The 12472-nt window shown below is 54.0% G+C and overlaps 4 protein-coding genes across 4 annotated transcripts; 2 read left to right on the top strand and 2 right to left on the bottom strand.

Moving 5' to 3' along the window:
* Positions 1-2271: 2271 nt before the first annotated feature.
* On the top strand, positions 2272-3555 carry EV422DRAFT_539958 (uncharacterized protein; the record flags this gene model as incomplete). Its single annotated transcript, XM_053071107.1, has 2 exons — positions 2272-2290; positions 2354-3555. A coding segment is annotated over exon 2 (653 nt), but the record flags the coding sequence as incomplete, so codon positions are not given.
* Positions 3556-3626: 71 nt separating this feature from the next.
* EV422DRAFT_590179 (uncharacterized protein) lies at positions 3627-4744 on the bottom strand (the record flags this gene model as incomplete). The annotated part of the gene is made up of 5 exons (XM_053073521.1): positions 3627-3807; positions 3893-4050; positions 4112-4293; positions 4367-4517; positions 4601-4744. The coding sequence occupies 5 exons, from the start codon at positions 4742-4744 to the stop codon at positions 3627-3629; spliced, it is 816 nt and encodes a 271-aa protein (XP_052922767.1).
* A 1032-nt stretch (positions 4745-5776) lies between these two features.
* On the bottom strand, positions 5777-8120 carry EV422DRAFT_539947 (uncharacterized protein). The gene is made up of 3 exons (XM_053071106.1): positions 7477-8120; positions 7222-7395; positions 5777-7163 (listed from the first exon to the last, which is right to left on the bottom strand). Exons 1-3 carry the CDS (start codon positions 7895-7897, stop codon positions 5968-5970), a joined length of 1791 nt encoding a protein of 596 aa, XP_052922766.1. The 5' UTR covers positions 7898-8120; the 3' UTR covers positions 5777-5967.
* An 832-nt stretch (positions 8121-8952) lies between these two features.
* Positions 8953-11192, top strand: EV422DRAFT_570267 (Saccharopine dehydrogenase; the record flags this gene model as incomplete). The annotated part of the gene is made up of 13 exons (XM_053072860.1): positions 8953-9055; positions 9124-9250; positions 9321-9431; positions 9493-9542; positions 9607-9665; positions 9730-9870; positions 9940-10104; positions 10175-10270; positions 10358-10404; positions 10485-10565; positions 10638-10794; positions 10881-10989; positions 11083-11192. The coding sequence occupies 13 exons, from the start codon at positions 8953-8955 to the stop codon at positions 11190-11192; spliced, it is 1356 nt and encodes a 451-aa protein (XP_052922765.1).
* Positions 11193-12472: the final 1280 nt, after the last annotated feature.

The raw sequence follows: 12472 nt of genomic DNA, 5'->3' as shown, positions 1-12472 counted from the left end.
GAAGACGGCGGCCACAGATACAGCCCCCAATCAACCCAGACACTCCACGACCCCTCCCACCCATTTTCATCTCCCAACTATTGCCCAGCGTTTATATCCACCCAATACATTCCCACCGTCCAGACTCACCACCCACGCCTTGTTGATCAGAACGCTGTTGACGAACAAACACCGTCCACCAGTGGTATAACACACCCGCGTCGGATCTCAATACTCATCATGGGAAACAGGAACGAGAGAGAGCAATGTCGGGACGTAGATACTCCGGGCTGGATGGGATGAATAATTACCCAGGACCATTCGTTCGCAGAACTCATCGTACGGCGACGGCGTACCCACCCCATAGATCCACCGACTTTCATCATTATCCCCGTCCCCAACCATTCACTTTCTCGAACGTATCGACATCGTGTGGGGGTCTTCGAAGGGGCAACGCGGATATCAAAGAACATCAGAGCAATAACATCAGTAAATCGGTGAGAGGAATCCCAGGTAACGATTTCTGTATCATAGACCTATTGCTATTGCTATGTATATGTGTCCGAGGGTGCTGCTGTATCCACTTTGGCCGGGTGCCACACCTTCCGGGCAGACTCATAGCCTTCCGCGCTGTGGTGCCACGCCTTCCACCAGAGATAGAGCCCTTCCACGCGGAGTTATAGGCCGTCGGCGCGGAGTTATAGCCCTTCCGCGCGGAGTTATAGCCCGTCGGGGCGGAGTTATAGCCCTTCCGTGCGAAGTTATCACACTTCGTCACACTGCTTAAGAGATGATGGAACTCGTCTCCTATTCCTACACACGCATTATCTTTCTCCTAGCATGGAATAGCCCGCTCTCTCTCTCTCCTCTCTCTTCTCCTTTCTCTCTCTCCCTCTTCTCCTTTATCCCCTGGGTGGATACGCCATATGCGCCAATCCGGGGGGTGCTGACAGTGGTTGGATACGCAATATCCGCCAAACCATCTGGGCAGGGTATAGTCCGCTCTCTCTCTCTATCTCCCTCTCTCTTCTCCTTGATCCCCCGGATGCATGCGCCATATGCGCGAAACCATCTGGGCAGGGTACCTCCTCTCCTCACCCTGGCATCCACGACTACGACGGCGAAGCGATCGCGGAAGTTGATAGCGTACCGCGAGGCTGCCCCTATTCCGGGTTGTCTCGAGCGATCGTGAAGTGAAGAGCGAATCGCGAGGCTGCCCCTATTCTGGGCTGTCTCGAGCGATGGCGGAAGTTGATAGCGTAGCCAACCGCGAGGCTGCCCCTATTCCGGGCTGTCTCGAGCGATGGCGGAGGTTGATAGCGTAGCCAATGGTGAAGGATTGCGGTTGTTACCTGGTAGTGGTCGGCGAAAGGATATACTGGGTCAAGACGGGTGGTGGTTGGCGTAAGGATGTACTTCCGGGGCAAGAATGAGAAGACTGGTTTTGGAGTCACCTTGTAAACAAAAGCAGAGCAGAAAGTTGGGGTTCCACTCTGGAACACTACTGCAGCTGACAGGTGTGCTGTAGGTGTGTAGTTCAAAAAAGATCTTGGCAATGGCGGTGAGAGAGGGTGTGGAAGAATCTGCAATATGTTAGGTGATGCGCTACAGTACCGCCATTGGTGTCCGAGTTAATCCTCCTTGGCAGTCTTCCCAAGCTCGCTCAACCCAGGAACAATGCTATCAACCCGCTGCACATCCCGCCTCCCATCAGCAGCAGCCCGCCGCTCCTCGCTGCTCCCAAATATGGCACATCACGGACGGCCGAAACGGGATCCGCGCCGCCGCCCCACAACCCTCCACCACCCTCCAACTTCAAAAGGGCAACACACCCCCTGCACCTCACCCCAACAACCGGTTGTTTGCTCATGCGGCGTTGACGTCGGCGGTGGGGAGGAAATCGCATATACGGCGCAAGACAAGGTCTGGCAGCTGCGGTCGCCATCTATTGACGAGAGCGGTAGTCGTTGAAGGTGCTGACATGGCAAGGAATCGTGAGTCCCATGTATTTTTGCGGTATGCGGTTCACTCAACTTAAAGTTGCGCTGCTCAAAGTGAAGAAAGAAAGTGAGAAAAGACCATACGAGCTTGAAATCGAAGCCCAACGCTCAGAGACCCACTCCTTACCCACTCCTTGCCTACGTACGGAGGTGTGTGCAGGGGCTGCGGCAGAATGGCAAAGGCAGTCAAAAAAGAGAGGATTGTTTGGAATGCTGAGCTTGTGTGCTTGAGAAGTGGGGACTCGTTCATGGAGCGCAAAAGCAAACACAGTTCAGAACGAAGGACGTGCGGCACTGTAGCTACCCACGGACTGGTGCGACTGCGATGAAATGGATGAAGAAGAAGGTTACCTCCTCGATGGGGAACCGCTCACCTGGCCTTATTGCTGCGCGCCATTCCTGCGACATGGCTTGGCTGCCAACCTGCAGGAATTGATGCTCTACAATGCGATTTCCGATATGGAAACACTGCAAATCTTGTTGAACGAGTCTCAATCGCTCCGCGTCCTGGTTCTGGTTGGCCGACCGCAACAACCAGGCTTTTATGGAACTTATAGAGCACCGGAGATTGGGGGCGCTTTGGCAAAAATAAAGCGGCTGAACCAATTACGAAGTCTGACACTTCATGGTATCAGTGGTTTTCATTCCGCGGAATGGCCAACAATACTTGAAGGTTTGAGCCAGCATCGGCAACACCTCTCCCCCATCGGGGTCACGAACATCCTGGATGCACTGCCAAGACTGGAACACCTCGAGCTCTTCAGCGTCTGCAAAATGCCAACCCATCTAGACCTGGGTTCCTTCCGGATCACAGACCCAATGCTGCGACAGCGACAAGAGGCGGAAGACATCCTTACCCAACATCATCGGCCTCTTTTCGCCCATCCCACTCCGGTTCTTTTCCTACCCGTCGTTCAGGAGATGGAATACGACATGCGCCCAGATCTGGAGGTTTGGTCCGGGCCCGAGCCGGGACCTTTCGCAGCCCACCAATTCAGAGAGGGCGATCCGGAAGGCCCGCCGAATGCGGTTGACGTCGGGTACGATAAGCCGACCAAGCAGTGGTTTTTGAGAGGCGTTGCTGCTGAGTGAAGGATGAAAGTCTGAACAAACGGGGGAGACGTGGTGGGAAACATTGAGGAGCGGGTTGTCGGCAAACGAACTTGACAGCGTTGGCAGGTTACGGGTTTAGCTACACCGCTGGGTCGTTTTGGACAGTTTCTTGTAAGGTTTTGGATCACGTTTTGGATGTCTTGTGTTTTGAATCGTAATATGAATTTTTGGAATGCCTCACATCCGCGGAGCCCGAAATAAACCATTTGGGTTGGATGGGCAACTGATAATGTTGCCGTGATGGTCCCTATGGTCGTATGACAGGCCGGCCAAGAGGGGGAAGGGCGAGAGCGAGAGCGAGATGAAGTCACGCCGCCGCCCAACTCCTCACCGCCCTGCTCGGCGCCGGCTACCAACACCAATCCCGCTCCACGCAGGTCACCACCATCCTCGGCAGCGTCCTCACGGTCCGCAGGGAGACGATCGAGGATAGGGAGAAAGAAATCCAATTTGACAATCGGGCATAACCATCCTCCCTCTACGCCCGCTATATACAACCTCCCCTCTCCCACCCATTTTCCAAAACAACAGGGTTCACACAACACCCACCCCTCCCCCACCTCCCCCACCACCCCTCCCCCCCATATCACTGGTAATATCCGTCAAATCCAGAATAAACTGCTGGATCTTCTCCAGCTGCACCACGGTGCTCCCCGTTGCCACGAGCCGGTTATTGACGTGGCTCTTCACCAATTGGAACAAATTATTCGTTGCCCTATCGAAAATGGACAGACATCAACAACCCCGGCAAGGGGTGTGATAAGAAGAGAAATATGATTTTTTTGTTCCTTTTGACGTACATTTTGATCTGGCCTAATAGGAGGGATTTCTGGGTGGCGTTGTTGATAGTCTGATCGCATTCGGATTGGAGTTTCGTTGTGCGGGATTGGAGGTGTTCGAGTTTGGACTGGAGTTTTGCGATTTCGTTGTTTTGGTTTAGGATTGTTGTGTTCTTTTCCTGCCCAGACCAAATATCAATCACTCAATAGCTACCATTTTGTCGCATTAGCACCCCATACCTCGGTGCTATGAACAAATCCGGAGCGGTCACGTTCGGTGCGTTCCTGCGCCTCGCGTGCACGGTCGAGGAGGGCGCTGTTGGTCGCGGCGAGGGTATCGAACCGCGCGATAATGTCCTTGACTTCGCTGAACTCCTCGACGGTTTCGAGGAGGAGTTCCAGGTAGCGTTGGTATGCCAAATCTAGCATCACAAGAAAAGAAAGGGGTTGATGAGCCCCCGGGGAAATGGGGTGATGTTAAGGGTGATTACTGACTGGTCTCGACACTCCGCCCCTGCCTCTCCCGCACGTCGGTCAACTCAGCCATGTTGGTACGAAGGACGGTGATCTCATCCTCCTTCTGTTCGCGGACTTTCCGCTCGTCGAGGGATTTTTTTTGGGCGCGGGTTCTTTTTGCGTCGTTTTCCTAAAATTAAAAAAAATCACACTCATCAATAACCCCATCCCTGAAGAACACTATGCAGTATGTCCCCTCCGACCGACACATACCTTCAGAAATTTATCGAACTTTCCCAAACTCTCCCGCAACCTCCCCTCCTTCCTCGCCAACTCCTCGCGCCTCATTGCCAGCCCTTGGATTTTTATGGCAAAATCTTCCTTCTGATGCGTGAGGCCGTCTTCGACCTCTTGCATCTCCCGCCGCTTTTCGAGGAGCTTTGTGGCGGGGGTTAGGTCGTGGTCCTCTTGTTCTGGGGCGCGGCTGCGGGGATGGGGGGGTTGGTGAGTGAGGGATGGGGGGATGGGGGAGAGGGGTATGGGGCATATGGGGGGAAAGCAGATGGGGAGGGTAAGGGTAAGGCAGAACAGAACGTACACCATGAGTTTCTTTTCCATGTTCATGCGGAAGTATTCTTCGACGTTTGCTAGGCTGGAGGTCATTTTGGGCGGGTGGGGTTGGGGTTAGAATGATATGAGAGGAACGGGTTGTGGGGGTAATGGACGAGAGGTGGAAGGAAGGATTGTGTTGTGTCGGTGGGAAGGCCGTGCACGGGAGCGCTGTTAACGGCAGGGAAAAGTGACAGTGTCGGAGCGCTGGCCTCTCGGCGTGTGGCGCAGCACCTTTGATATTCATCCCGCCGGAGTGACGGCGTCCCTCTCGCACCCCAAGCGCCCGCATAGATCTTAGACAGCCTATCTGCTGATCAACCACCACGGCGCCTTGAAAACGGCAAAGATACATCCTTCGCAAGGCAGCACCAGCCGCCCCCCCCCCCCAAGCCATACAGTACTGTACAGTGCCGAGCGGCATGGGTTTAGTCTTGTATACCGGTGACGACCTAATAATTGCGAGACGCCGTCTGAAACGGTCATTGAATTCAATTAGAAGGAGAGACAGCTTTTTGTCCACTGACTGTACTTTGGCAACCGGAGTGCCCGCAGCGGGCATGGGCCATGGGCGATAGGCTGGGCCGTGGCAAGCTAGAAAGGGGAGAATGGAATACGTCCATGGATTGGTGGGTTGCCCCAACCCCCGAATGTATCAACCAAGACTGGACGCCATTTGAGATTCCTGGAAGACAACCACTACGGATGAAAGTGCACGATCGGGACGTCCTAAGCACCAAGAATTTCCTCTCAATTGTGCGTTCGGTGGTGTTTGGCAATGGCCGCAGACCAGACGCAATGACCAGACGCAATCTCCCGTAACCGGTAGTCTAGAATTTTCACCCCAATCCATTTTCCGTGGTGGTTATCTGCCATCCACATCATTGTACCTCTGCCTGAGGCGTCGCCGATGATGGCAACTTGTAAAAGCAGTTTTTCTTGGACGGTATTGACTAGGCATAAGGGGCCGTGGATGCAGCAGGAGGAAGTATGTTATGCAAGCCAAAATATAAAAGGAAAAGCGAGGCACCTCAAAGCGCCATGAAAGCACCAACGACGGCAGCAACGACAGCCGCCACCCTCACATTTGCCACGACCGGGCCCTCAGCAGTATTCTGCGTCGTACCCAGCTTAGCCCCATCACACCCAGTAAACACACCCAACTCGCCAAACGCCGTGTTCGGGCAGAACGTAACATACTCCTGCGACGAGGCGACAGCGGCACTCACATTCGGGCACTTCAACGGCCGCGCGTCGATGTAGAGCTCGACAAGGGACCCGTTGGTCTTTTGCGAAATGAAGGTCAGCGTGTAGTTGTTGTACACGCCTTCCTTGATGTTTCCCCCCGACACGCGCTTGCTCTTCGTATCGAAGGTTAGGGTAAGTGCACCGTTGGCATCGTCCGAGATGGGGATCTGTTGCTCGATCATAGAGGTCGCCGCAGCGTCCTGGAGGACGTAGTTGATGGTTTGGGAGGAATTTGAGGGCACAAACTTCAGGGTCGTCCAGTAGGGTGTAAACTCTTTCTTGTTTTGCATAGGAGATTCGCGGATTTCCATGCCGTTGATGGTGATTTGCGCCCATGGGTCGGCGTCGGAGAACTTTCCGTTGAGGTCGTCGGAGACGCGGTAATGCTTGGTGCGGACCACGACCGCGGTCACGTCCGTGTATTGCGCGGGCAGCCTCGCCCAAGGTGTGTAAACACTCGTAGCTTGTGCGATCAACGAGTCGTCCGGTAGAACAACGCCCGTGACAACATCCGTCGATGTGTTGAGGAAATTGTAGGGGTATGGGTTGGTGATCAGTTTGTAGACGGGGTTCTCGGAGCGGAGGTACAGGTTGGTGAAGGTGGTCTTGTCTTTTGCGAACGACGCGACCGATTTGGCCATAGTGCCGAGAGAGCCGGAGCCTTCTCCCTTCCAGTGTCCGTTGTCATCGCCGAAAACTCCTTTGGTTGTGGAGTACGACACCTCAAACGCCTCGTCGAAGTTCTTGTACAAGGCGTCGTGGTCGGTCTGGTTCGCGGGTGCCCAGTTTTTCGCCGCGTTCAACGTGGCGTTGCTAGCCTCGACCTCCCCAGCCCATTTTTCGAGGTTGTACAACCACTCGACACTGGAGGCGAAAGCGTACGCAAAGGTCTCCTCGTAGTATGGGCGGATATAGCTGTCCTTGTTGACTCCAGAGCAGTATTGGCCGTGTTCGACTGTTCCACCCTTAACGTTGAAGTCTATGGAACTGGGGTTGGTAAGGGATCCTATGATAGGCTAAAATCTCCATGATCTTACTTGGGTAGTTACGGTCCAGCCACTCGTATGTAGCCCAACCGGAAAGTTCGGGGCTGGTTGTGAGCAGGGTGTCTACGGAACTGTTGGCCGCGATAAGTTCACCCATGAAGGTGTCTGTGACGCCGTAGCATTCGCAGTCCTTACGGCGGTGCAACTCGGCCCAGTTCGAGTGTGCTATGTTTCGGGAAGTACCGCCTCTGATCAGCCTCCGCTCTCAATCAAAATGCACCCCGCTATCTAACGCGCCCAACTCACCATAGAGATCCTGGTAGGTGTGCAAACTAGTCCCAACAACAGCCAAATAGTCCAATACGCTTCCCCTCTTCACAGCGTCCTGGATCGCCGCCTTTGAGTTGACCACATGTTGCGAAATATAGTTTGCTCCATACACGACCGAGTAGAGGTTGTTGCAGTGCTGCATTTCCAGGTCGGCGATATGGTCAGGGACGATAGCAAAATCTGTTCCCAGAGAGGGTGTGAAGGCGTACATGTCGGTGGCCCAGTTGGCGAATGCGGAGAGCGCTTGGGCATCGCGGGAATAGCCGTACAGCTCGAGGGTGTTGCGAACAAGGTCGTTGTGCGGGCCGGTGTCGAAGGATAGCACGGAAGTTGGGAGGAGGAGAGCCAGGAGGGCAGTGGCCGCTCCGGCCTTTGTTGTGAGCATGGGGGAAGACATTCTCTGTTCTCGTCGTTGTGGTATGGGAGCAGCAAACACTTGGTATGAGTAGCGAGGAAGGGAAAGTGTCAAACTCTCCGACTGTTTCCTGAAACCCAGCAAGAAACGATTCAATACTCCTCCGAAGCTGCCCTGGCTGGAAAGAAAAAGCTCTCGGGAAGGCAGCACGCTTTTATATACGATCACCGCAAGCCTTGCCGGCGGAACATTCCGTGCCGAGAAGAGCCCTGCGACGCCAACTTTTTGCAGAACGCCTCTCGCGCCCTTCGCGCCAAACCGATGATGATGACGCGCCGGCGGGAGAGGTCAGCGAAAGCCACGGCTATACGTAATGCAACCCCCCCTCCCGAGTCCCAACTCCAAATCGGCTTCCATACGGACATGCATTTCGTACGCAGTCTCTCTACGCTGATGCTGACAGCGCCCATCGAAGCCTTTTGTTCTCTCCCCAGGAGGCCGAACATGAGCCCGTTGCCTTCGTCAGCACTGGTGACGGTAGCTAAGGGGGGAGCCATGTTTGGCAGATCCATACTGGATGCCTTGAATGCGTACAAGGATTTTGTCGCCTGGGTTACCCTAACCCTAACCCCAATCCTAACCCTAAGCCTAACCCTAACCCTAACCCTATCCGTAACCCTATCCGTAGGTAACCCTTGTGTACAGTTAGGGTTCTACGGATAACCCTACAGTTAGGGTTACATGCGCAAGTAACAGCCAATAACGGCCCTCCGCGCGAGAAACAGCCAATAACAGCCTTCCGGCCAATACCAGCCCACGGATCTCGAGTCTTTTCTGGAGGCGGCAACCCACTCGTATCATACTCGACCCGGTACTTCCCGCGGTGCGTGGCGTTTTGACATTCCCAGATTCCCACGCTTCGCAGCACATTACAATCGGCATAGGCACCATACTTCCCACAACTACAAAAATGGCACCAGCACAGCAGAAGTGAGTTTGGAGGGCAGAGTGAGGCGGCCGTGGTACCTCTACTGTGGGCCGACACGTCAACAACAGGCTCTCAATGAGTGCCATGTCGACCGCATTGGCTAACCAAGATGTCAAACCTGAATAGGAAAATCTTGCTCTTGGGCAACGGCTTCGTAGCCGGTCCCTGTCTCCGATACCTGTTGCGGCGTGAGGAGAATATCGTGACTATTGGTGCGTGTCTGTGGAATGCAGGCGATGAAATGCAGATCACGAAGGTTAACTCTAAACCCATGCAACAGCAAGTCGAAGAGTGGAGAGCGGTGAAAAGCTCGCCAAAGGCCACAAACGTGCTATCCCCATCGCGCTCGACGTGAACGATGATGCCGCCTTGGAGAAGGAGATTGCCAAGCACGACATCGTCATCAGGTGGGGTTGCACATACTTTACTGTCGTATGGACTTTCTTGTTGACGATCTGTGAACCCTTTGGCCACCAGCTTGATCCCATACACCCACCACGCTCGTGTGATTGGTGCCTCGATTAAACACAAGAAGCATGTCGTTACGACCAGTTATGTTTCGCCGGCGATGGAGGCTCATGACGCTGCGTGCGTGTGTCCGAGGCGCTGCTGTAGGATGTTGAATGTTGGGACTGACTCCGGCTTGTAGGGCGAAGGAAGCTGGTGTGACCATCTTCAATGAGATTGGTGTTGACCCTGGTAAGGAGAGTAGTCCTTTGCAGAACATTTGGAAAAGTGAAAGTGCGCTGACGTTGGTGGACAGGTATCGACCATTTGTACGCTATCAAGACCATTGAGGAGGTCCATGCCGAAGGTGGAAAGGTAGTGTCTCTCATTGGTCATTGAGGTGCTCTATCCACAAGGATATACTAAAGACGTGCGGCAGGTTCTGTCTTTCCTGTCCTACTGTGGCGGTCTTCCGGCACCCGAGGCCTCCAACAACCCTCTCGGATACAAATTCAGCTGGAGTTCCCGTGGTGTCCTTTTAGCTCTCCGGAACAATGCGAGATACGTCGAGAACGGGAAGGTTCGTCGAGTGCAGGGGGTCGATTTAAGCCCCATACTACTCTGGACTGACGCACGCAACGCGAAATAGCCTGTCGATGTACCTGGCGCGGAACTCATGGACAGTGCCAAGCCCATCTACATCTACCCCGCCTTTGCATTTGAGGGTTACCCCAACCGTGACTCTACTCCTTACAACAAGCGGTACAACATCCCCGAGTGCAAGACCGTTCTTCGTGGGACGTTGCGTTATCAGGTGGGTGGGCAAAAGACGGCGCCCTCTCCTTGTGGCGGGGCTGACCTCACCAAACGTTGATTTCATTCAGGGTTTCCCCAAATTCGTCAAAGTCTTGGTAGCCCTTGGATTCTTGAACGATGAAGAGAAGGACTTCTTGCACGAGTCGTCTGCCGCTATCGCCTGGGTACGCAGCACTGTGATATGGGCGCGGACGGATGGTGGGGTGGTGGGGTATCCCAGCTGAATTTGTATGAATTTACTCATTTTGCAGAACGCGGTGTTGGCGAAATCGCTGAACAGCCAGAGCGCAAGTGAAGCGTATGTATACCGAGCGATATTAGCGGTGGTGTTGGCATGCGGAATGTTAATGAGCTGGTAACTAACGTAAGTTTCAACAGGGATCTCATCAAGGCAGTGAAGGCTAAAGCTGGCCTGAAGGACGACGACGAGAGCGAGCGTGTCATTCGCGGGTTGAAGTGGTTTGTTATCTCTTTCCCCGCCGAACTGAGACATTTTCTACAAAAATGTCTCATCCCGTACAACCTCTCCAGGCTCGGCCTCTTCTCCGAAACCCCCGTCACCAAGCGCGGAAACATCCTCGACACCCTCTGCGCCACTCTGGAAGACAAGATGCAGTACCAAGCTGGCGAACGCGACATGGTTATGCTGCAGCATAAGTTTGACGTTGAGCTTAAGGATGGCACGAAGGTAACCGACGTCGATGCTCCCTTAGTCACATAGGGCAGAGAAGCCGTCGAATAGTGCAATACTGACGGGATTGCATTGTCATACAGCAATCTCGTACATCAACAGGCCTATGGTTCGGAGAGCCAAACGGCGACACAGCTATGGCTGTCACTGTCGGCGTGCCATGCGCGATCACCACCCAGCTGATTCTTGACGGTAAGGCCTGCCTGCCCATTCCTTCATACATTATTCGCCCAACTTCCACCACACACGTGCGAATTCTCACCGACACGTATGCTCTATTTTCAGGCAAGATCACGCGCACAGGAGTCCTGGCGCCCATGGACATGGAACTTGCTGGCCCGCTTATCAAGGCGCTGGAGGATGAAGGTATCAAGATGGTTGATGAGATCTTGTAGATGGGATGTAGTTGCAGTAGGTTGTAGAGACTGTTGCGTAGTGTAGGATGGAATATTGCGCGACTTGGGAAAACCTTGTTTTTCAATCATTTTCCGTGCCTCCCCAATCTTGCACACAAAATACATTATGACAACTATACAGGCCCACGCTCGATTCCGCGCCCAACTCAAGAAAGGCACTTAAGATTTAGAGGCACCGCATCACGCTTTTCCCGCTTTCATTCCGAGTGCTTGTCAGTATCCGTCGAATACCCTCCAGTTTTCCTCAGAACGTATTACCTCAACGCTATCAGGCGGACCGTCATCTCCACGGCTGCAAATGTGGGTACGGCTGCAAACGTGAGACTCGAATCACTTGCGCTCCTTCCCCATCCTCTCCTCTACCCTCGCTCGCAAAGCGCGAACCACTGCGGCCTTACGGAAGCGAAGAAAACGCGTAACAGGAAAAAAATAGGCGAACGAAGGAGCTTACATAACTCTCAACGATCAACCGCGAATCGAGAGGCTGACTGGGATTCCGCTGCCGTGTATCAGCGCCTTCTGCCCCTTAGGAAGATGGTATCAACGCTTAAGGGGTAGAAAAGGGGACCCATGGGACCACGTAGAGGGCTTCCCGGGGATCAGTTTGGCCGCGACGAGGGTTGTCGCCAAATCAGGGCCTCGGAACCGCTGAGCACACTAGTTTAAAAGAGAAGCGTTGAGAACCTTGGCGTCAGTTTTCACCTGTAGGTTCGTCCCGGGCGCGAACTCCTCCGCTTGTTCGAGTATGCTGCGTACGATTCCAGCGTAGTCGCCGTCCACGGCGCAGATCGAGTTAGGATATGGGTTCTTCTCCGTAAGGGGAAACTCGCCTTTGGCGATGAAAACCGAGTCCTCGTCACAGTAGGTGAGTTGGATTGTCAGAGACATAACGCAAAGCCGGGTATGCTGCAGTTTTCTCCGTTGGGTGGATGCTGTATGCTGCTATGTGCGAGAAAAGAAAGCGGGAGACGTAGCCAGCTTGTATGTTAACGTGCTTTTCCACACTACAGTACTCGTGCCAAGGTCTCGTATCATACTCGCCCGCAGTCGCGCCGAGGGCGCTCCGGCGGCACTCTCAGGTCCTAGGAGAGAGTGCCCGGCTTCACGCAGCGCGGGAAGTACCGGGTCGAGTATGATACGAGACCTTTGGCACGGGTATTTAGGTGGCAAGGTGGCCTTTCCCCACAAAAGAAAGCTCAGTGCGGCGTGCGCACTGCGCACATACTGTACGTTTGAGCAGTCGCGTCGCGAGGCAGGAA

The sequence above is a fragment of the Fimicolochytrium jonesii genome (genome assembly GCF_025526975.1).
Source record: "Fimicolochytrium jonesii strain JEL569 chromosome Unknown EV422scaffold_25, whole genome shotgun sequence".
Taxonomy (NCBI): Eukaryota; Fungi; Chytridiomycota; class Chytridiomycetes; order Spizellomycetales; family Powellomycetaceae; genus Fimicolochytrium; species Fimicolochytrium jonesii.
This window is presented reverse-complemented; position numbering and strand designations above follow the sequence as displayed.

Coding starts and splice junctions, on each gene's coding strand:
- EV422DRAFT_539947 (XM_053071106.1), bottom strand. CDS start 7,897: ATGTCTTCCCCCATGCTCACAACAAAGGCCGGAGCGGCCACTGCCCTC. Junction 7,396..7,476: donor CACCTACCAGGATCTCTATG/GTGAGTTGGGCG, acceptor CCCGAAACATAG/CACACTCGAACTGGGCCGAG. Junction 7,164..7,221: donor GCTGGACCGTAACTACCCAA/GTAAGATCATGG, acceptor CCAGTTCCATAG/ACTTCAACGTTAAGGGTGGA.